Source organism: Oncorhynchus mykiss, chromosome 18 (assembly GCF_057628025.1).
Source record: "Oncorhynchus mykiss isolate SJ-2025 chromosome 18, ASM5762802v1, whole genome shotgun sequence".
NCBI lineage: Eukaryota > Metazoa > Chordata > Actinopteri > Salmoniformes > Salmonidae > Oncorhynchus > Oncorhynchus mykiss.
In genome coordinates, this window is record NC_143039.1 from 23283727 (window position 1) to 23305824 (window position 22098).

At 46.0% G+C, this 22098-nt stretch overlaps 3 protein-coding genes across 6 annotated transcripts in view; all 3 read left to right on the top strand.

Annotated features, from left to right (window-relative positions):
- Positions 1 to 358: 358 nt before the first annotated feature.
- Positions 359 to 3765, top strand: LOC110495639 (gap junction beta-2 protein-like). Of its 2 annotated transcripts, XM_090207869.1 has the most exons (3): positions 359 to 679; positions 1942 to 2464; positions 2930 to 3765. In XM_090207869.1, exons 2-3 carry the CDS (start codon positions 1980 to 1982, stop codon positions 3291 to 3293), a joined length of 849 nt encoding a protein of 282 aa, XP_090063995.1. In that variant the 5' UTR covers positions 359 to 679; positions 1942 to 1979; the 3' UTR covers positions 3294 to 3765. The 2 variants fall into 2 exon arrangements, with proteins under 2 accessions (XP_090063995.1, XP_036807879.2); XM_036951984.2 differs by lacking the exon at positions 359 to 679 and having other exon boundaries at positions 1393 to 2464.
- A 498-nt stretch (positions 3766 to 4263) lies between these two features.
- Positions 4264 to 9659, top strand: LOC110495640 (gap junction alpha-3 protein). Its single transcript, XM_021570977.3, has 4 exons — positions 4264 to 4503; positions 5912 to 5974; positions 7208 to 7295; positions 7412 to 9659. Exons 3-4 carry the CDS (start codon positions 7227 to 7229, stop codon positions 8759 to 8761), a joined length of 1419 nt encoding a protein of 472 aa, XP_021426652.3. The 5' UTR covers positions 4264 to 4503; positions 5912 to 5974; positions 7208 to 7226; the 3' UTR covers positions 8762 to 9659.
- Positions 9660 to 14564: 4905 nt separating this feature from the next.
- The window catches only part of LOC110495642 (paraspeckle component 1), a 28283-nt gene continuing 20749 nt past the window's right edge, over positions 14565 to 22098 (top strand). For 2 of the 3 annotated variants that reach the window (XR_016488333.1, XM_090207870.1), the window contains exons 1-6: positions 14576 to 15136; positions 15492 to 15793; positions 15911 to 16006; positions 16204 to 16400; positions 17714 to 17798; positions 17887 to 17992. Coding sequence is in view for 2 of the 3 variants with exons in the window: in XM_090207870.1 (XP_090063996.1) it covers positions 14726 to 15136; positions 15492 to 15793; positions 15911 to 16006; positions 16204 to 16400; positions 17714 to 17798; positions 17887 to 17992 (1197 nt within the window). In the remaining variant the exon portion in view is untranslated. Of the gene's footprint in view, positions 15137 to 15491; positions 15794 to 15910; positions 16007 to 16203; positions 16401 to 17713; positions 17799 to 17886; positions 17993 to 22098 lie in introns of all 3 variants that reach the window. The other variant, XM_036951949.2, reaches the window with a different exon arrangement.

Here is a 22098-nt window from a genome sequence, read left to right on the forward strand (position 1 = left end):
AGGTGTTGGCTTTAGGGATGATCAGTGAGATACACCTGCTGGAGCGCATGCTAAGGGTGGGTGTTGCCATCATGACCAGTGAACTGAGATGTGTTTTGTGGAGTGTTTAAGTCTATTTTAGCAAAAAATTCAGAGTGTGTTAAACATTCCCTGAGGTCAACATTTTGACCACATTTGAGTGTAAAGACATCAAGACCTGGTTTGTGCATCCACACACCCAAAAAAAAGTATAATCACCCAATGTGGGATTCGCTGTTTGGTTAGAACCACAAGAAAGCAAAACAAAACCTCTTTTGATAAACTGACTGAATGAACTCCTCCTCAGTCAGTATATATATACACACACACACACACACACACACATAAATATATTTGAGTGAAGCAGAGAAGGGTGCAGATCAGCACAACATCTATGGCTGTGTTTCTTATACATAGGAACATCTGCTCAAGACTGCACTTGTTGCTCCAGATTTCAGCTCTGCACCGAAACTGACGTCACGTAGGTGAATCCACAAGTTCAGGTGCGTCTCTGAGAGCGCTCAGAGCACATCAGTTCTAGTCAGCGTCTCACCCTAGACGGCCTCTCCCTGGAGCTCTGTTGGATCTGACTATGGCAGAGTGAACCAAGCAGCCGAAAGTGGGGGTACATGGAGCCTCCCTGACACTCAGGAGAGAAAAGGTGAGGACAGGCTGATGTGTTGTTCTGTTCTCTGTCAGCTGACTTCTTTTTCTCTGTTTATTTCATTAGATGAAACATCTCAAAAACTTTGGAGACGTGTTATGTAAAATGTATTTTTGTTATCACATGATGAAAGTATTGTGGGGTTGAAAATAATAATTTCATGCACAATGTCTTGAAGTGACCTATCATAATAATAATAGATGTATTTTATATAGGGGTTTTCAGTACACATTGAATCTCAGTCACTTTAAAAACACCTTATGAAGTGAATAAAAAAACAACACTTCAACTTCTTGATATTTTATTACTATAGCATGTAAACCCCATTGATGTGAATATTGTGTGTCTTCGAGAGGTGAATGTAACGTGCAGTTATAAAAACTTAGTATGGCTATATAGCTCAGCTGTACACTCTTAGGGGGAACCTAAAAGGGTTCTTCGACTGTCCCCATAGGAGAAACGGGTTTGACCTGGAACCAAAAAGGGTTCTACCTGGAACCAAAAACTGTTCTCTTATGGGGAAAGACAAATAACCCCTTTTTTCTAAGAGGTACATTAGAAATGTTCTAGCCAAGCAGCTGTATTCAGTTCTCTTTCTCTGTCTCTCTCTCCTCCTCCTCTCATCTCTATACTTCCTCCTCTCATCTCATTCTTATTCTCCTTTTTTTAACCTCAACTTTCACCCCCCTTCTCCTCTCCTCTCTTCCTAGAGTAGAGAGATTGTTCCTGGGCAGCAGAGGAACGATGAGCTTGGGGACCCTGTACCTAATGTTTTTTATTATTTTTATTATTTTTATTTTACCCCTTTTTCTCCCCAATTTTGTGGTATCCAATTGTTAGTAATTACTATCTTGTCTCATTGCTACAACTCGGGAGAGGCTCGGGAGAGACGAAGGTCGAAAGCCATGCGTCCTCCGAAACACAACCCAACCAAGCCACACTGCTTCTTAACACAGCGCGTATCCAACTTGGAAGCCAGCCGCACCAATGTGTCGGAGGAAACACCATACACCTGGTGACCTAGTTAGCGTGCACTGCGCCCGACAAGGACAAGCCCTCCCTAACCCGGACAACGCTAGGCCTGGGCTCGAACCCAGAGTCTCTGGTGGCACAGCTAGCACTGTGATGCAGTGCCCTAGACCACTGCGCCACCCGGGAGGCACCTAATGTTTTCTTATTTCCTCCTTCCTCTCTCTTCCCTCCAACTCTCCTTACTTAGATCCAGCTCTCACCCCCGCTCTCCTCTGGTCTCTCCCCAGGGTAGAGGTGTGTGTTCTGGGCCAGAGGAGCAGGAGAGATGACCTGGGGGACCCTGTATGCCCAGCTGGCTGGTGTGAACCGCCACTCCACCAGCCTGGGGAAGGTGTGGCTGTCTGTCCTCTTCATCTTCCGTGTCACCGTGCTGGTCCTGGCGGCCGAAAGCGTCTGGGGGGACGAACAGAGTGACTTTGTCTGCAACACCCTGCAGCCGGGCTGCGAGAACGTCTGCTACGACCACTTCTTCCCCGTGTCCCACATCAGGCTCTGGTGTCTGCAGCTTGTCTTCGTCTCCACGCCCGCTCTCCTCGTCGCCATGTACGTGGCCTACCGTAATCACGGCGACAAACGCCAGGTCCTGCAGCAGGGTTCAGTCGGGGGGCGTTGCCGCAGCGACAAGGCCCAGGCGGCCCAGGAGGCTGAGCTAGAGAACCTGAGGAGGCGGAGGCTGCCAATCGCCGGGCCGCTGTGGTGGACGTACGCCTGTAGTCTGGTCTTCCGCCTGCTGTTCGAGGGAGGCTTCATGTACGTACTGTGTTAGCTCACTGAGCAAAGCCTAACAAGTCTTTATTTCAGGCAGGCATTGAGCTACACTCAAGTTACTTGAGTGTAGCTCAATGAACCACCTCCATTACATACAAACGCTTAAGAATAAGATGTCGATACACTTCCTCAAGATTCATGACATCACCATGTACAAGTGTAGGATCTTAATTTGATCACCCTGTTGCGGGAGAATGTTCTAATCTTGTAGTGTATTTGAGGTTAAAAAGGCTTCTGAAGTTTGTAATTTCCACTTTGAAATGTCAGACATGATTTTCCCTTTACGAAAAATATATCAACCCCTACAAAACTGTCCATTAATTATAATCCACATAATAATTCACATTTCCTGTTGCTGTAGGACTTTTTACCCGCTGTTGCAAACTGTCTGAAATAAAGATGCTACATCTGTAGTTCTAAGCCTTTATCTTCCCCTTCGTTCTCCAGGTATGCTCTGTACGTGTTGTACGACGGCTTCCAGATGCCCAGGCTGGTCCAGTGTGACCAGTGGCCCTGTCCCAACGTGGTGGACTGCTTTGTCTCCCGCCCCACGGAAAAAACTGTCTTCACCGTTTTCATGGCCGCCTCCTCCTGCGTCTGTATGGCTCTCAACCTGGCCGAACTGGCCTACCTGGTCGCCAAGGCTATCGCTCGGTGCCCGTCATCACGGCGCAGAGGGGGGAAACAGAAAGGGAAGGGTGCAAACTGTTCCTCAACCTCTTCCAAAGACAAGACTGCGCAGCAGAACAAGAAGAATGAGAAGTTGTTGTCGTCCTCTTCGTCTGGGTCCACCTGCAGCAAGGCGGTGTGAGGATGGGGGAGCTATAGACATAGCGTACATATGCACACACAGACGTGCAAAACATCAGTAGCCTACAGTACACACACAAACACACTGAATCATAAATATGTGTAAACACTGTGTAGTCCACTCCAGACATGCACAGATCTCCTTCCCCGCTTCAGTCATTGGAGTCACTACGCCATCTAGTGGCCAATATTCACACATGGCCACTGACCACTCACAGGCAAAGACAGACAGACAGACAGACAGACAGACAGACAGACAGACAGACAGACAGACAGACAGACAGACAGACAGACAGACAGTATTGCTCCTATGGAATTGTGATGTTGGTAATGAAGAGATAACATTGTAAATACACTGACAATGGCATTCGCAGAACCACAGTACAGTATGACTATGAGTAAAGGCTTACGCAATGACCTACAGAGGATGTGTGTGTTTTAAAAACGCTGAAATAAAAACATTAGATATTTGATATACTGTCTGATCATTGAGACACATTTTAGCAGAGCTGCATTTCACAATTTGGGTGATGGTGAGTGGTCAGATGTTTGTAAATCATGTGGTTGTGTTAGTGGGCCTGAGGAAGCACATCCCAGCACTTAATCATGAGATGTGATGTATTATATATATTATTTTCAGATGGCATAAATGTAAAATAGAGTACTAGAAAAAATATACAAAGTGCACAAAGAAGACGTTCAGATAGTACAGATAATATGGGAGAGGAACATCCAGTCCTGTACTATAACTCATCTATATGCATTTATGCCTACTCTCCAACATAGTCAAGGCCATCATTTCCCCCCTGCGCGCGGAGACGCCATGCACAATTTTGGAGTCCTGGTGTGGAATTTCGGAAGAGCAGGGTGGCAGGGTGGGATGGGAGGTGACGGGGGGGTTGACGGGTGGGCGACGCCGCCCCCACCCTCCCCCACGCGTGCACTCATGGATGGTCACACAATGTGACAGTAGCGATGGTTGGGCACCGGACGCAGCCGCTGCGCTTTGCGGGACCCAATCTCCAGGTTCCACACGCGCCCTTAGACTAGCATCGCTTTGCTCACCCTCACGCTGTCTCTCTCTCTCTCTCTTGTTCGCTCTCTTTCTCTCCCGCACGCCTGGCCTCGAACCCCGCGGGAGAAAATAAGAGAACGCAGATCGCGACGCTTCCGGGAAAAAGTTGTTTGCCGGCCGCTGTCAAAGGAGATTGGTAAGCTGTCAGGGATGGGGAGTGAGGGGGAAGGGGAGGGATCTTTCTACCTGGGAAGGTCTGTAGGATTGTCCAACCCTTTCATTTGGATAGCTTCAGTGACCACCGGAGATTGCTTCAAGTGGCCAAGGCTTGGGGAGTCTATCCATGCACCCTGTCCTTATGCTTATTTGGGAACGCCAAGGAGACACTTTTACGCTCACCAATTCCAATGCGAGTGATGTTGACTTGACTTAGCCTGCAATCAATTAGTGTATCAATAGGTATTCTGTTAGGATATCTACTGCCTAAGGTTAATATATTTAAATTACTTGGGTCAGTGTGGTCAAAGAGTTAAATGGTACGGCCGCTGGAACACAATGCCGCTGATCCCCGTCAATAGCCAGTGCCAAGGAACACAATGCGTGTCTGGCAGCTTCTCTATTGTTACAGGTGACAGACGGTATTTCATCAAAACCTCAAAAGGATCAACACATATACTGTGCAGCTCGACACATACTGTCATTATAGAGGGGTATTGCACCACTTTGATACCAGCGCGTTATTGAGTAGGCTAGGCCAGGAATAACGACCATGGAGTCATCTATTGAAATTAATATTGAACTGTAGAAGGCCAGTGATTTGAGTTGAGCTGATATGGGCTACATTCAGCAACAATGCAACACCAATCATAGATTGGGATACTGTGGTAATCATAGTGATCATAGATTTGACAGTGTTTTAACATGGGGAAAATAGGTCCTTGTTTTCAAAGTTTGTCCAAACAGGAGTTTGTAACAGGTAGAGTAATGCAGCTGGGATCTGTTGTTTTGTGGTTGTTGTATCTATGCATTGGTATATAAAGCCCTCTGTAAATGCATATCAGTCGATCCGGGGCAAATATTTCCCCTCATCAGCAGTTCTGTGTTCTGATGATCCAAGCATTCCTCCCAGGCTGTTATGTACTCATTCAGACTGCCACAGATGGCCAGCCATTGTAACCCGCTTGCCCAGCAACACACAGACAGGCCTATGGATGGATTGCATACATTCCTCAATTAAATCTGCCTTTCAAAACAAAACACATATGTCTATCAATGCTGTGGCATTCATAGGGTTCAGGGTTCCATGTAGTCTGTCCAATTAGAAACACCAGTCACCTATTTCAGAGAAATAGACATTTTGGGGGAAGATAATGGAGGTTTTTGACTTTGAAGACATGATACATTTTTATTGGTGGCCAGTAGGCTTGTAGCCAGTTTAAAAAGATTTGAGTTTTCCACTCATCTCCGAAGTGTCTATATCGTAAGTTGCATGGACAATAGGCATACAAAAGAATGGTTAATTAGGGTATTTGGGCAATGTAAGCATATTTAAATGACATTATAATTGTAATTCATAACTGATATGATTTGTTTTTTGCTTCCAGGTATTGTATTTCTTTTGAACCACTAGTTGATGGATTTATCACTGACAATACAACAACATTTTAGTAAGTCCACCGTCTGTCACTACTTTGGGTGCTTTTTTGTGTCATTGGATATCTGGTCCTTTTTTCGTCTGCTTTGCAATGTGTTTAAAAGTTGCCGTGGGAACTAGATTCTCAATTGTAGCTGATTTGAAATTGATACAACTGTAAAATGTCAGCACCGGGAAAAACTTTCCTTTGAATTGCTGCTAATGATTCTAGTAGGCCTGTAAGAAGCACAATGGTGGTGCTCAGGATTTTTTATTGGCACGTTTAACTTCAGTCTCCAGTACTGTGATTAGAGAATGTATTAGAGAAGTGTGTGGCCGGTCGAGAGTGAAAGTGATCAAGGCAGCTTGTTTGTCCCGTATGACTGACTCGATGGCGTCCATCCTGTGTCTGAGGGTGGTTGTTCGGTGGTCTCCACAGCTGTTCTGGGCTGTGCTGAGTGGGATGCCACATTACAGAACCTCCAGATAGAAATATATTAGAACAGATATGTATCCTTTACGTAGAACAAGGAATCATGCCGCCTCCTAAATGCAACCCTGCTGCCTCCTTCAGTGCCAAACGCATTGGCTTTGACTGAGAAATTGTGTGACTTCACTGAGTGATGTCGGGAGCAGAAAGTGCATAGGATGGATACAATGTGTGTGCATAATATGAAAGTAATCTTTTGTAATATTATGGCTTCAAACCAGAGGTCAACTCCACCAATGTTTGTTTTGGTTTCTGAACCTGTACATTTTCATTCAAAGTTTTTATTCCCCTCTTCTCTCATGTCCCCTTCTCTCATTTCCCCACCTCCCTTTCCTGTTTTCTTACCCTCTCAGTTGTTACTCACCCATGCCTGTGCTCCCCCTCTCCCTGGCCTATGCTCTCTCATTCTGTGTGTGTTCTCTCCCCACCTCTCTCTTCCCTCTCATCCCCAGTCGGTGCCTACACAGCCCTATTCCCTCTCTGTTGCTCCCACCTATCTCCAGCTTTCCCCCACATCTCTATCTGCACCTCTCTCCAGCTTTCCCCCACATCTCTAGCTGCACCTCTATCCTGCTTCACCCAACCTTTCTCCTGCCTCTCCTCCAACCTCTCTCCTGCCTCTCCTCCAACCTCTCCACTCCTCTCTCCCCCAGCTTCTCCCCCTCTCTCTTTCCCAGCCGTTCCCCACCTCTCTCCCCCAGCCATTCCCCCCCAGCCTCTCCCCACCCAGGCCTCGCCCAGTTGCTACTCATCCCAGGCTGTGCTCTCTCTCCCCAGGCTAGAAATCGTGTGAAGCATGGGTGACTGGAGCTTTCTGGGGCGGCTGCTGGAGAACGCTCAAGAACACTCCACCGTGATTGGCAAGGTGACTGATTGATGGATTGATACATTTATACAGTTATTTGATTGATTGACCCTTTTATTCCTGTGGTATATAGCCCCTTATGCCCTCTTATGTGGTGTTATGTCCCTTGTGTCCAGGTGTGGCTGACAGTCCTCTTCATCTTTCGTATCCTGGTCCTGGGGGCGGCTGCGGAGGAAGTGTGGGGAGACGAGCAGTCGGACTTCACCTGCAACACGCAGCAGCCCGGTTGCGAGAACGTGTGCTACGACGAAGCCTTCCCCATCTCGCACATCCGCTTCTGGGTGCTGCAGATTATCTTCGTGTCCACGCCCACCTTGATCTACCTGGGACACGTGCTGCACATTGTCCGCATGGAGGAGAAACACCGGGAGAAGGAGGAGGAGCAGCGGAAGGCCAGCCGGCACCAGGAGGAGAGAGACCCTCTGTACAGGAACGGAGGAGGAGGAGGGAAAAAGGAGAAGCCCCCAATCAGAGACGAGCACGGTAAAATCCGCATCCGGGGGGCTCTCCTGCGCACATACGTGTTCAACATCATCTTCAAGACGCTGTTCGAAGTGGGCTTCATCCTGGGTCAGTACTTCCTGTATGGCTTCCAGCTCAGCCCCCTGTATAAGTGTGGTCGCTGGCCCTGTCCCAACACGGTTGACTGCTTCATCTCACGTCCCACAGAGAAGACCATCTTCATCATCTTCATGCTGGTGGTAGCCTGCGTCTCCCTGCTACTCAACCTGCTGGAGATATACCACCTGGGATGGAAGAAGGTGAAGCAGGGGGTCAGCAACGAGTTTGCACCTGACCGAATGGCGCTCCCCCTGGCCAGAGACGAGGCGGTGGAGTCCAACATGATCCAGGAGGGGATCGCCCACCCGGTCCTCAACTGCCTGCCCACGTACGGTGGCGTGAACGTGGTGTACCTGCCCAACGAGCAGGCAAACGCCACGGACGCTTTATCCGAGCAGCAGGCAGCGGCGGCAGAACTCAAGATGGACCCTTTCCATGAAGACTTCCTGCTGGAGGCTCCTCCCACGTCCTTATATGGCGGCGAGGGCAGTGGCCAGCAGCAGTCCGTGGAGCAGAACTGGGCCAACATGGCCATGGAGCTGCAGACTCTGGATGCTGCCAAGTCCTCCTCCTACCCTCCTCCTCCCTCCTCCCCTTCTCCGCCACCCTCCTCCTCCTCCCACACCTCCTCTGACCAGGAGCAGTCACCCCCTCCACCGGACACTGCCCCTCCTATCCCCGACTCCCGCTCCTCCACCCTCCCGCTGGGGGAATCGAGAAGGAGTGAGGAGCACCAGCAGCAGGAAGAAGAGGCGGCGCTGCCGCTGACGCACGTTGATGATGTCACGGTGACCCGGGTGGAGATGCACGAGCCACCCGTTTTCATAGCGGCGGACGCCCGCAGGCTGAGCAGGGCCAGCAAGACCAGCAGTGTCCGAGCCCGGCCCGACGACCTTGCCGTGTAACACGTACACACACACACACTCTCACACACCTTCACACAATCACATACAAACACATGCAGACCCCTATCCACCACCGCACCCCAACGCCTCTGGGTTCTATACATTATATATCTTTGAGGCTCAGGTGTCAAATGTTGTGTGAAATACAGAGGCGATGTGGGAGGGGGGGCTCTGGAGTTGAGATGCTCCTGACATTACTCTCTACAAAAGTTGCGTTATCTGGAGATGCATTCGGTGAGGTGAGGCATAGCTTAGTGCTTCAACGTTATGAGGTGCCAACACGTGTGTGGAGAGGGAACACACACATTCACTGTTTGCAGCTCAGATGCCATGAAAGGATTAGAGATATTGGACTAACTAGTTTGGGACATTAGCAACATTTCGGATGAATATAATTCTGCTGTTTTCTTTATTCTTTGATGGTAGACATCAGAAGAGGGTTTGCGCTTTCGTTTATTTTTTTCTCTCCCCCCTTTTCTTTTTTCTTTTCTTGTGATGGACCCTTTAAGATGAAGCCGATGTGTCCTATTGTCTCTTCCTGGTGTCTGTCTGTCTGCCTCGTAGCTAGCCGTCTGTCTGTTCCATACTCACCCTTCCTATTAAGCTGAATGAAGAGAGGGACGCTCTGACAGTATGGTGGAGTGGAGAAAGACAGGGATAGGGTACCTGGGTGGCACTTTATTCAAAATGACTTGCTATTTACTTACAAATGACATGTTAATCACACACGACTAGGCACATTTTGGTACCAGGTAGTTAACAATGAAGTACCCTCTGATAATATGTAATGTACCAGTAAATACCAGGTTAATACCAGTGCATAAGGTAACGTCCTACCGGTTACTGTCGTGTGTAGCCATACTAGTGTGAAGCTTCAACCTATGTTACCACCGCGATCCCAACCTGAGGCTTGGCTTGTGTGTGTGTGTGTGTGTGTGTGTGTGTGTGTGTGTGTGTGTGTGTGTGTGTGTGTGTGTGTGTGTGTGTGTGTGTGTGTGTGTGTGTGTGTGTGCGTGCGTGTGTGCGTGCGCAATAGATATATTATAGAGTCTTGTTTCAATGTCTACAACAACATTTAGGCAGTTACATCAGGGTAAATAATATATATATGTAAATATATTACATAGTACATACAGGGTATATTATACATATAGAATTATGACTTATAAAGAACCCATACTGACGCTTGTGTTTGCAGTGTGTTAAAGACGTGTGTGTCCTCATCGTAAAGAAATTCAGCAGATTTAAGACTGTAGGCCCCCACTGGTAGTCAGTATGGGAAGTTTCAGTATAGTGCTTAGAGAGAGTAGGCAATAGAATTGCTAGAAGATAGATAGATACAGAGTATTATTTAAGGCAATGACATTTCTTCTTTGTTACTGAGTCATAATAGCAAAATCAATAGGAATGTGCATTTGCGTATCATTTTCTTAAACTCCTGCCAGTTTTTTAAATCAGAAAATGGCTCTTAACATGCAGTTGTATTTATTTTAAGCTTCCTGTTTTTTCTCTCTCCAGATTAATTAATTTTTGTCATCTAACATTCAGGAAAAAATCATAGCTATCGAACAATGTTTTGGACAAATCTCTTTTGCATTTTGTACCTCTTTATGTTTTGAACAACGGCATATTCTGTTACTGTGAAACTACAACTCACTACTACTGACTCCCTCAAGCACTTGACCTTTGACCTTGTTATGATGAGATCATATGTTATCATTCCACCACCACATGGGGGTTATTACCATAAAGCAACAAGAAGCAGGGGGCACTTCAATTTTGCCACTTAAAGTAAGAACAGAAAGTTGTGATTCTTACAGTACATTTCAACAATGTAGATAGGCTGTTTGTTCCCATTTCTCTCTCTATCTCCCCCTCCCTTACCCTCACACTCGTCCTTCCTTCCTTCCTTTCTTTTCTCTTTTTCTTTTATTCTCTCTCTCTCTCACACACACACACACACACACACACACACACACACACACACACACACACACACACACACACACACACGCAAACTCTACATTGGGGTATATCTTGGAGTAGAGGGTTTAGACCGAGACTGTGAATGGGCTGTTGCTGTGTTCTGTTGTATGATGTGTTAAAATGCTTAGAGAATCAGGTCTGCTGCTTGTTGCGTTGCCACACACACAGAATCTAAGTGCCTCACTAATCGTTTACATACCATGCACATACAGTATGTTAAAAAAAAGCCACCAGGTGATGGGATCGAGCTGTGACATTGTAATCCAAAAAAAACGAAGAGCAGGTCAGCTGTCCACCAAAGAGAGAAAATCTAAAATGGACACCAATAGAACTCTGTTAAGAGTTGTTGAAAACAGGTTACGGTTCTGTTAACTCATAATTTCTGTTTATAACCTTGTCATTTCGATTGTTTAAAGTTGACAATTTAGCATGTAGATAATGATCTGGACAGTTAAGACAGAATGGTGTTCTAAGATCAAATAACAAAGGACATCTCAAAAAGAGGATGTCTCAGTATTTTAGAAAGTATTTCTATTTATGAGAGAATTACCAGATTACCAAATACAAAAAAGTTGATTTTGAAAAAAAGATTGCATCTTTGTTGACTTTTTTGTTGAAAAAAATACTGGAGAGGTGTTTGGCTAGGTTAAAGTTATACTCCATTGTTGTGTCAGGCACCCCCCCCCCCCCCCCCCATCAGAAAACTGACATTTTGTTGGACTTTTGGAATCTCTGGCGTGGAGTGAGATTTCATTGGCCAGTGAGGCAGGGAAGGAGATTTAGACATGCTCAGACCAGATACCCCATTGTGAAATCACTGTCTATGAAGAGAAGTGCCTTACGTCTGAACTTTTGTAAGAACATGTTGATGTAAATGTTAATTTACCTCAAATGTTTACAAAACTGTTAATGAATAAACTTTTTGTACCATATCTAACTTGTCGCCTGGGGGTTTTGTTTGGTGAAATAAAATAAGTACTTTGGCTTCCCACAATGCATAAAGAGAGAAAAAGTTATGCTCTTTGAGGACATGGGGGTATGAAGGGAGGGGGAGACGAAGTGAGAGGAGAGGAAGGGGTGGGGGAGAGAGGAGAAGGGAGTGAGAGGTTGGGAAGACACACAGGCACACGGTTTTCACACTGTGATGAGGAACATCCATCAAAATGTAATTTAGTTTCCTTTATAACATGTAACTATAGCTAGCCTATCTGACAGGCTGTAACCAACACCAGTGGGGAACAGTTGGGTGTGATAGTGAAATTCAAGATATCTCAGTCACTTTCAGTACTTAGCCCTTACTGGTTCAGTATTCACAGAGATAAAAAAAATACAATTTGGGGAGGGGCCTGAGGGAAGTGTAGGGGTGAAATGGATCACAATCTTGGAGAATTGGGGACGTCTGGAGTGAATTTGGTGGATTGAAGAAAAGATAGTGGGCGAAGTCTTGGACTAGGAGAGGAAGATCTTAGTCCTTGGAAGAGTACAGACAGCATATTCCATCCTTAGCTCTCCCTCCTTTGCTCTACATACATCTCTCCTACTCTTCCTGTCTCTCTCTCTCCCCCAAACCCCACCGTGTAGTGTGCTCTCTCCCGCTACATACCTCCCCTCCCTCCACATCTCCCACTCCCCCGCCTCTCTCACTCTCACTCTGACCCCCAAACCCCACCCTATACTGTGCTCTCTCCCTCTACATACCTCCCCTCCCCTCCCCCACATCTCCCTCTCCCCTGCCTCTCAATTCAGTTAAATTCAAAGGGCTTTATTGGCATGGGAAACATATGTTAACATTGCAACAGCAAGTGAAGTAGGTAATATACAAAAGTGAAATAAACAATAAAAATGAACAGTAAACATTACACTCACAGAAGTTCCAAAAGAATAAAGACATTACAAATGTCATAGTATGTACTGTATATATACAGTGTTGTAACGATGTACAAATGGTTAAAGTACAAAAGGGAAAATAAATAGCATAAATATGGGTTGTATTTACAATGGTGTTTGTTCTTCACTGGTTGCCCTTTTCTTGTGGCGACAGGTCACAAATCTTGCTGCTGTGATGGCACACTGTGGTATTTCACCCAGTAGATATGGGAGTTTATCAACATCGGGTTTATTTTCGAATTCTTTGTGGATCTGTGTAATCTGAGGGAAATATGTTTCTAATATGGTCATACATTGGGCAGGAGGTTAGGAAGTGCAGCTCAGTTTCCACCTCATTTTGTGGGCGGTGTGCACATAGCCTGTCTTCTCTTGAGAGCCAGGTCTGCCTACGGCGGCCTTTATCAATAGCAAGGCTATGCTCACTGAGTCTGTACATAGTCAAAGCTTTCCTTAAGTTTAGGTCAGTCACGGTGTTCAGGTATTCTGCCACTGTGTACTCTCTGTTTAGGGCCAAATGGCATTCTAGTTTGCTTTGTTTTTTTGTTAATTCTTTCCAATGTGTCAAGTAGTTATCTTTTTGTTTTCTCATGATTTGGTTGGATCTAATTGTGTTGCTGTCCTGGGGCTCTGTGGGGTGTGTTTGTGTTTGTGAACAGAGCCCCAGGACCAGCTTGCTTAGGGGACTCGCAGGTGATAGGTGTAGGAATCGCTTCCTTTTAGGTGGTCTCTCTCTCTCCCTCTCCCCCCTGTTGTTTTTTCATTGCCACACTAGTTCATATCATGTGATTGGCAGAGGATTGCCTAGTTAATCGCTGGCTATAATTCCCCCTTCGCCATTGGCGTGCCTCTGCAGACCTAGCCCACTGACCCTGCTGAGAGCAGCACTTCCTTTGTGCCCCCGAAAGCACAGGGGATTGAGCCCTAACAACAAAAACGAATCACCCTCTACCCCTCTCTTTCTATCGCCCGGCCACTAGCCTGGCAGTGTGTGTGTGTGTGTGTGTGTGTGTGTGTGTGTGTGTGTGTGTGTGTGTGTGTGTGTGTGTGTGTGTGTGTGTGTGTGTGTGTGTGTGTGTGTGTGCGTGTGTGTGTGTTCATGTGACACACATCAGTCATGTGAAGGTTAGTTGCCAAACTTTTCTCTGTGACCCTTTCCAGGGATCTGGGAAGACTATCGTTGCAATGCAAACATTAGCACACAGACGATAAATTGGGTGTATCAGGCATCTGCCTGACAACTTTGGTAAAGAGACACCAGATACATAGGGAATAGTGTGTATTATACTGTCAGGCATCTGTGTCTGTCTGGTTTCCAGTGACCCTGGCGTCTTTTGTCATCACAATGGGCAAAAATGTGGCTACAGGGCCATTTAGTTGTGTGGAGGTCCGTGAATGCCATCGTTGTCACATGACCAGTCTCAGCCATCGTTGTCATATGACCAGTCTCAGACATCTGGCACAAAGAGACCAACCATCCCTTTTATCACCCCATGAACCCCTTACCTCCACTTTACCCCCATAGGATGTGTGTGTGTGTGTGTGTATAAACTTTGGATCATAGACAGAGTGACTGAGTATGAGATCTGCCCCAGGCCTAAATGGCATTAATGATTATATAAGCAATAAGAATAGTGAGCCTACCAGTACCACTGCCAAGTGGAGTAATACTCCTACTGGCATAGTGTTCCCACCTTGGGAAGGGAACCAACATGCTGCTGTTACGAATATCAATCATTTAGATAGTAAAGTGTCAGCGGCAGCACACTGAATCTTCCCATGACATTGACCTTGAACATGTTGAACAAAGTGGACACCACATCAGCATGCCACCGTGCCATGCAAAAACTTCCCGACATCCCTGAGCTTGTGAAAGTCTTCGTATACCACCTAGTGGGCAAGGGGAAAACCACAGCCACGTTGAATACCTCGCGTCAACGGTGCGCGCGCAGTCATCGCCATTTTGAATTACAGCCGCACTTCGCTGGCTGTTGACTGAAAGGAGGCACGATTTCTTCGTTTCTGAAACATTTCTGCGCATTCAAAGCTATACTTACTGGATACATATTGTGAGGGATTTACTTCGCTCTAAGTATGGCTCACCGAAATCTTAAACAGATCAACATTCAAAACAACGCACCATCGCCGAAACCTCAGCAGCAGCAGTACCACCAGCAGCAGCACACAAAGCGCAACATGGACTCTCCAGGCATGGAGCGAAGGCCGAATGTTGCGGATGGGAAAACCCCACCACCAAAGCCGCCGACGGCTGCCAGCCCTGCGGCAGAGGGGGAGGTTGGAGCCGGAGAGTCGCAGGAGATGACGCTGGATATAAAGAGTTTCAGGAGACCCGGGGAGAAAACCTTCACGCAGCGTTGTAGGTTGTTCATCGGTAACCTCCCGACAGACCTCACGGAGGATGATTTCAAGAAGCTGTTTTCCAAGTATGGCGAGGCTAACGAGGTGTTTATCAACCGAGACCGAGGATTCGGCTTCATTCGACTGGTAAGACTGCGTTTTAGAGTAACGTTAATCAGTAATATCTAACTCCGTGGTGAAGGAAGCTCCTTTTGAATGTTGGCGTTTAGGCCGCATTAGTATCGATAGCCATCTGTTTCCCCTAGTTAGTTAGCTACGATGTATTACTCTGGCGGAAGGGTCTGCCTCACCAGTTGTTAAGACTACTCCTCCACCCGAAACCATTCATTACTTGATACATGGGGTCCCTTTGAAACATACTTGACTAGAGTTTGTGGTAATACTATCTAGGTGGCAATTCTCATTAATCAACCAAGACTGTATAAAAAAATGTTTGAAAGTTTGCTATCAATAGAGCCTAACCTTTGACCTGGTATTCTAGGAAACCAGGACGCTGGCGGAGATTGCCAAGGCAGAGTTGGACGGCATAGTGCTGGGGAACCGACCTATCCGGATCCGCTTCGCCACTCACGGCTCTGCCCTCACGGTGCGGAACCTTTCCCCCGTGGTCTCCAACGAGCTCCTTGAGGAGGCCTTCTCCGAGTTCGGCCCCGTGGAAAGGGCTATCGTTGTGGTGGACGACCGAGGAAGGCCCACTGGGAAGGGCTTCGTGGAGTTTGCCAACAAACCTTGTGCTCGTAAAGCCCTGGATCGCTGTGCTGACGGGGCGCTGCTGCTCACCACGTAAGACAACCAACGACTGCATTTACTTAGTTACCTGGTTTAAGAAATAACCCAAACGCACCAAATCAATTCCAAGCAGTGTGAGTGATCACTCCCACCTCACCATGTTGTCTCCAGGTCTCCTCGGCCTGCCATTGTGGAACCCACCGAGCAGCTGGATGAAGAGGATGGACTCCCAGAGAAATTGCTTGTGAAATCTGTACACTACCACAAGTACGTTATACACACAATCTCCTATTGGGAGTTTTACTCTCTGTACCAGTCTTGACAACCGTAGTTCTTTATCATAACCAGTATGAATTTGTTGATTTATTCACTTGCCTGTGTGTGTGTGCACCGTTCCACTTTCCTCGTGGTCTCCCTGCAGGTCTTAGTCCAGCCACTAACCCCTCTCCTCCCCGTCTCTCCAGGGAGAGGGAGCACCCCCCGCGGTTTGCCCAGCCGGGGACATTTGAGTTTGAGTACTCGTCCCGCTGGAAGGCCCTGGACGAGATGGAAAAGCAGCAGAGAGACCAGGTTGAGCGCAACATCCGAGAGGCAAAGGAGAAGCTGGAGCAAGAGATGGAGGCCGCCAAGCACGAGCATCAGCTCATGATGATGAGACAAGGTACACCCATTCAGAGGAACCTCTCACACACTGAGGAAGACACTCACTTCTCAAGGACAAAGTTAACATGTTACCTTTTGTGTTGTGCGCACATTCAACATTAGCAGACATAGCCATAGGCCTACTTCAAGTGTTGTCAGAAACTGTCACGTGTGAATACAAAAAAACATTAATACCAAGCCAACCCCTTTCTCTCAGACCTGATGTAATACCAAGCCAACCCCTTTCTCTCAGACCTGATGTAATACCAAGCCAACCCCTCCTCTCAGACCTGATGTAATACCAAGCCAACCCCTTTCTCTCAGACCTGATGTAATACCAAGCCAACCCCTCCTCTCAGACCTGATGTAATACCAAGCCAACCCCTTTCTCTCAGACCTGATGTAATACCAAGCCAACCCCTCCTCTCAGACCTGATGTAATACCAAGCCAACCCCTCCTCTCAGACCTGATGTAATACCAAGCCAACCCCTCCTCTCAGACCTGATGTAATACCAAGCCAACCCCTTTCTCTCAGACCTGATGTAATACCAAGCCAACCCCTCCTCTCAGACCTGATGTAATACCAAGCCAACCCCTTTCTATCAGACCTGATGTAATACCAAGCCAACCCCTTTCTCTCAGACCTGATGTAATACCAAGCCAACCCCTCCTCTCAGACCTGATGTAATTCCAAGCCAACCCCTTTCTCTCAGACCTGATGTAATACCAAGCCAACCCCTCCTCTCAGACCTGATGTAATTCCAAGCCAACCCCTCCTCTCAGACCTGATGTAATACCAAGCCAACCCCTTTCTCTCAGACCTGATGTAATACCAAGCCAACCCCTCCTCTCAGACCTGATGTAATACCAAGCCAACCCCTTTCTCTCAGACCTGATGTAATACCAAGCCAACCCCTCCTCTCAGACCTGATGTAATACCAAGCCAACCCCTCCTCTCAGACCTGATGTAATACCAAGCCAACCCCTTTCTCTCAGACCTGATGTAATACCAAGCCAACCCCTCCTCTCAGACCTGATGTAATACCAAACCAACCCCTCCTCTCAGACCTGATGTAATACCAAGCCAACCCCTTTCTCTCAGACCTGATGTAATACCAAGCCAACCCCTTTCTCTCAGACCTGATGTAATACCAAGCCAACCCCTCCTCTCAGACCTGATGTAATACCAAGCCAACCCCTCCTCTCAGACCTGATGTAATACCAAGCCAACCCCTCCTCTCAGACCTGATGTAATACCAAGCCAACCCCTTTCTCTCAGACCTGATGTAATACCAAGCCAACCCATATTTATCTCATCTTCTCTTTCTCAGACCTGATGAGGCGTCAAGAGGAGCTGAGACGTCTGGAGGAACTTCGCAACCAGGAGCTGCAGAAACGCAAGAATATAGAGATGAGGTACGTGTGTGTACCTCCCACTCTATTTTCTACTCGTCACAAGGAGAGTCAGAAGTGAGTGTGTCCTCACGTTCTTTCCTGTTTGTAGACATGAGGAGAGGCGTAGGCAGGAGGAGGAGATGATGCAGCGCCATCGAGAGCAGGAAGAGTTGAGACGCCAACCAGACGGCTTCAAGCCAAACTATGCGGACAACGTGAGTTCACCGGACAGACACACAAACATGCACACACAAAGGTCAGACCGGTTCAAGCCTAACTTCATGAAGAGTGTGAATACACTTGGAGAACACACACACAGCCAACATAGACATTCACATCAGTACAGTCAGTATCACTCATTTCTTGGTTTTTGAATACACAAATTATCACACTTTTTTCTTCGATTCAGAGAAGCAGTGTTCACACACTTTCATTCACATGATTCTGCTGAGGGTCTGCGTTTTAGATGGGGATTTTGAGAACATTCTCGGATATGATAGGGATTATTCGGGTCCATCGATCATGTTGGGTGCTGAGAAAAGATGCCTAACAGTCCTACCACTCTACGTCACACTGATGATCAAGCATACTAGGGACAGGCACGGTTAATTAAATACCCGGATATCCCACCGAATGTTAGTATTCAATTACCTGAGTGTTCATTTTTTTTAGATACATATTTATTTAGACCTATTTTAATCATGAAAAATCTTTGTCTATATTACGTTGTCCTTGTGATATTTTTTATCTACAAAGAAATACCAGGACATTTGAAATTCTTAATTTAACTAAATTACAAATCTTTGAATGTAGTTTCTATAGCGGTGCGTTGAGCTACTGGTGGGGATTTAGCCCTCCAGGCTGCCCCGACTCGTTATGCCATTTCCCCCACTTCAAATAGCAATTACAGGCACTCCCTTGACAGAGTTTCCACTATACCTGACACAGATCAATGCAAAACACTCACCAGAAAACCTTTTTTCGTAGCAGAATCGGTTCTATCTATAAGGCTGAAAATCGTACTTCTTTCGCTTTTGCTGTTAGCCAAACTACCGGAAACGCAGTATCTCCTCTGTTTACCTCTGCCATGTGCATGTGCATTTTTCGATTATCTGGAAAATATAAGTGATGATATTATTTGAATGGTAAAATAATTTTGAATACCCATTCCTAAAGCATCCCAGAATGCTGCCTTTTTCTTTTCAAATAGTGTCCCATATCACTATAGGAGCATATATTTTCTAGGTAACTACAGATGAACATAGTGTACTGTAGTCCTGTGTGTGAAAGTCTAATAAAAATGTATTTTGGGTTGGTCTAGTTTAGGGTAGCCTACTACCTATTTAGTGCTATTTCTTATGTAAGTAGCATGTCACAATACCAACAGGGCTCTAGGTTTGGTTTTGGTATCTTCCAAAGACTTTCGCGTGAAAGACACAACCGTGATCTGAAATTGGCGTCAAGCCACTATTCATTCTCCTTCTTACAGGACTGATAGGTGTAAGCAGTGCAGCGATTGCTCAATCTAGCCCTCCAATGGGCTTAGGGTAGCATCTGACAGCCACCATCTTGTTTACACCCATCTGGTTTCTTCAGATCTGCTAAAACCAAAAGAGAAAGGCCGAGGGGTTTTCATATTGGTTCATCTGTGTTTTACTGTGGTTTTCAGGGTGTATGTTTCTCACCAAACTGATGTCCAGCAGTAGCAGCCCTTCTAAGCCGTGTATCCACAATACTAGCCTCACAGCTAGCGACATAAAACACCATGTAGCTGTCCCACGTTATACGTATATCATCAATTCAAATGCCTGTTGTATTTACCTGGGTTTTCAACACCTATTTTACTAAAGTAGTATGGGAGAGGGACACCTGCTAGAACAAAATACTGCTCTATCTCTTCTGAGTTGTCTGAAGTAATTTAGATCCTGTAACCGACAGCTTGGCTTTCTTGTGGGAACGTTAAGAGGGGAGAGGCTAATGATTTGACAGACCCTTTCACCACAATGCTCATTTGTCATGCTTGAGTGTGTTCTAGATGAGAGTAACTTCTCTTCCAGAGAGAGTCCTCAGAATAGTTCTAAGTTTTTCCATGAAGGCGATAGGGTAACTTGAATGTCAATCTGTTAAAATTTGAATGGCATGTCTAGAAATGGCCACTGTGCAAATGCTGTGTCCTTTGGTATCTTTATCTAATCACTTGACAAAAACACACAGGCAAAGAGTTGAGGAATCTGTCATCGGCTTTTTTGGGGTGGATTTTAATCTTTCATTTCAGGCCTAAGTCTTGGTCCCAATTTTCAGAACTTCAACAGTCTCCAGTCAACTTTTTCATCATTGCAACTCTGTGATCATGGGTTGGGAAACATACTGACATTCTCAGGAAACATGTGTTTATCTACCTAGCCCTTAGTGCACTTGTATTACTGCATGCCTGTGGATGTGATGTGTCTTATGATGTTGCTGCATAATAACTTTTCTTCTCTGTTTCTATTGTGTGTTGAGAGGCCGTAGAGAAAGAGGACCGGCTGGAAATATCGTACAAAGCACCCTCTGCTGTTACAGCCACCCTTACACTACTCTTAGCATGTAACTGTTGCATAGGAGCAAGAGTTCAGCTCCTACAGCTTAACCTAAAACAACCCGCACAAGGATTAGCTTAGCTCTATTGTCGTTACCCTTTACCATTAGTCTTGGGGGGGGTAGTAGACTGGCAGCAATCTCAGAACATGCTCGCAAGCCTCACACACACTTACGAACAACACGTATACCTAACACACTTTTTGTCTCCCTCCTTTTAGATTGACATTTTAGTAATTTAGCAGACGCTCTCATCCAGAGCGACTTACTTAGTGCATTCATCGTAAGAAAGCTAGGTGAGACAACCACATATCAGTCGTAGTAAGTATATTTTTCCTCAATTAAAGTAGTGATCAGCAATGTCCGTGCTAGTAGGAAAGGACGAGTGCAAGTTTAAAAAATGAACGATGCTCCATCCCCTAACTTAATGTGCTATCGACCGAGGAATGAAAACCAAAAGGGATGGTTGAATAGAAGTCCAGAAGACAAAGCTGAACTACAACTTAGAAGTCAGAAGTGTCTGGCAATAATATAACTTTTTAAAGATCTATCAATTGGGCACCACTTTGTATTCAATGTGTCCCGTCATCCAGAGTGCCAAAGTTGTGCTCGTGTAAAACATACACAGGATTGCAGTATATGTAGGCCTACTATTATTAGTGGCACTAGCAACAGTCTTCCCTTTAAATATTGTAAAAAAATATAGAAATAAAAAAACCAGACTTGTGGTTATGTAGCACACTACACTGTTTCAGATAGAAATACCATTCAAATGTAAAAATGTGTAGGCTGGTCTGGATTAAGTTGCTTGCATACAGGTTTTTTCATACCATATATACCAATTTTTTTTTAAATAATTTTTTACCTCCCCTTTTCTCCCCAATTTTGATCTTGTCTCATCGCTGCAACTCCCCAACGGGCTCCGGAGGCAAAGGTCGAGTCATGCGTCGTCTGAAACATGATCTGCCAAACCGCGCTTCTAAACCCCCAACAGCTTAATCCGAAAGCCAGGCGCACCAATGTGTTGGAGGAAACACTGTTCACCTGACGACCGAGGTCAGCCTGCAGGCGCCCGGCCCGCCGCAAGTGGTCGCTAGAGCGCGAATAGCCAAATGAAGTTCCCCCGGTCAAACCCTAACCCGGGCGACGCTGGGCCAATTGTACGGCGCCCTATGGGATTTCCGATCACGACCGGTTATGTGATACAGCCCGGGATCAAACCAGGGTCTGTAGTGACACCTCTAGCACTACGATGCAGTGCCTTAGACCGCTGCGCCACTCAGGAATCCCAGCATATATATACTTTTTAAATAATTCAACTTTTTGTCCTTCTTAAAAACTTTGTAAAACAAGGTGACTTTTTACACATCAGCTACTTGAACACTTTCCCAACAATTTAGACAAAACTTAGAGGATATGAAATATTGGTCTTCTCTGCTATTCAAATCTGAAATTGGGAACGGAATTATCTTCTAACAATCAAACTATACAGCTGTTTTAGGAACCGCATCAACTACTATCTCTTCAATTTTACAAACTTTTGACTACTTTCATAAAAACTTAGTGTATGAAATCTTTAGTCTGCTTTTCAAATCGGAAATCAGAACAGCAAAATCAAATTATAACACTTACTCTAGCTAACCTATGGCCTACCTATCTAAAACAGTCACTACTGCCATGTAGACTACTGCTACTAGTACTTCTGGGCTACTTACTACTACCTAGTCTCCCACCGAAGGCTACT

What these genes read in the sequence shown, in the direction of transcription:
- LOC110495639 (XM_090207869.1), top strand. Translation starts at nt 1,980, where the DNA reads ATGACCTGGGGGACCCTGTATGCCCAGCTGGCTGGTGTGAACCGCCAC. An exon ending in CTGTTCGAGGGAGGCTTCAT is followed by an intron (nt 2,465 to 2,929) that starts GTACGTACTGTG and finishes TTCGTTCTCCAG; the next exon opens with GTATGCTCTGTACGTGTTGT.
- LOC110495640 (XM_021570977.3), top strand. Translation starts at nt 7,227, where the DNA reads ATGGGTGACTGGAGCTTTCTGGGGCGGCTGCTGGAGAACGCTCAAGAA. An exon ending in ACTCCACCGTGATTGGCAAG is followed by an intron (nt 7,296 to 7,411) that starts GTGACTGATTGA and finishes CCTTGTGTCCAG; the next exon opens with GTGTGGCTGACAGTCCTCTT.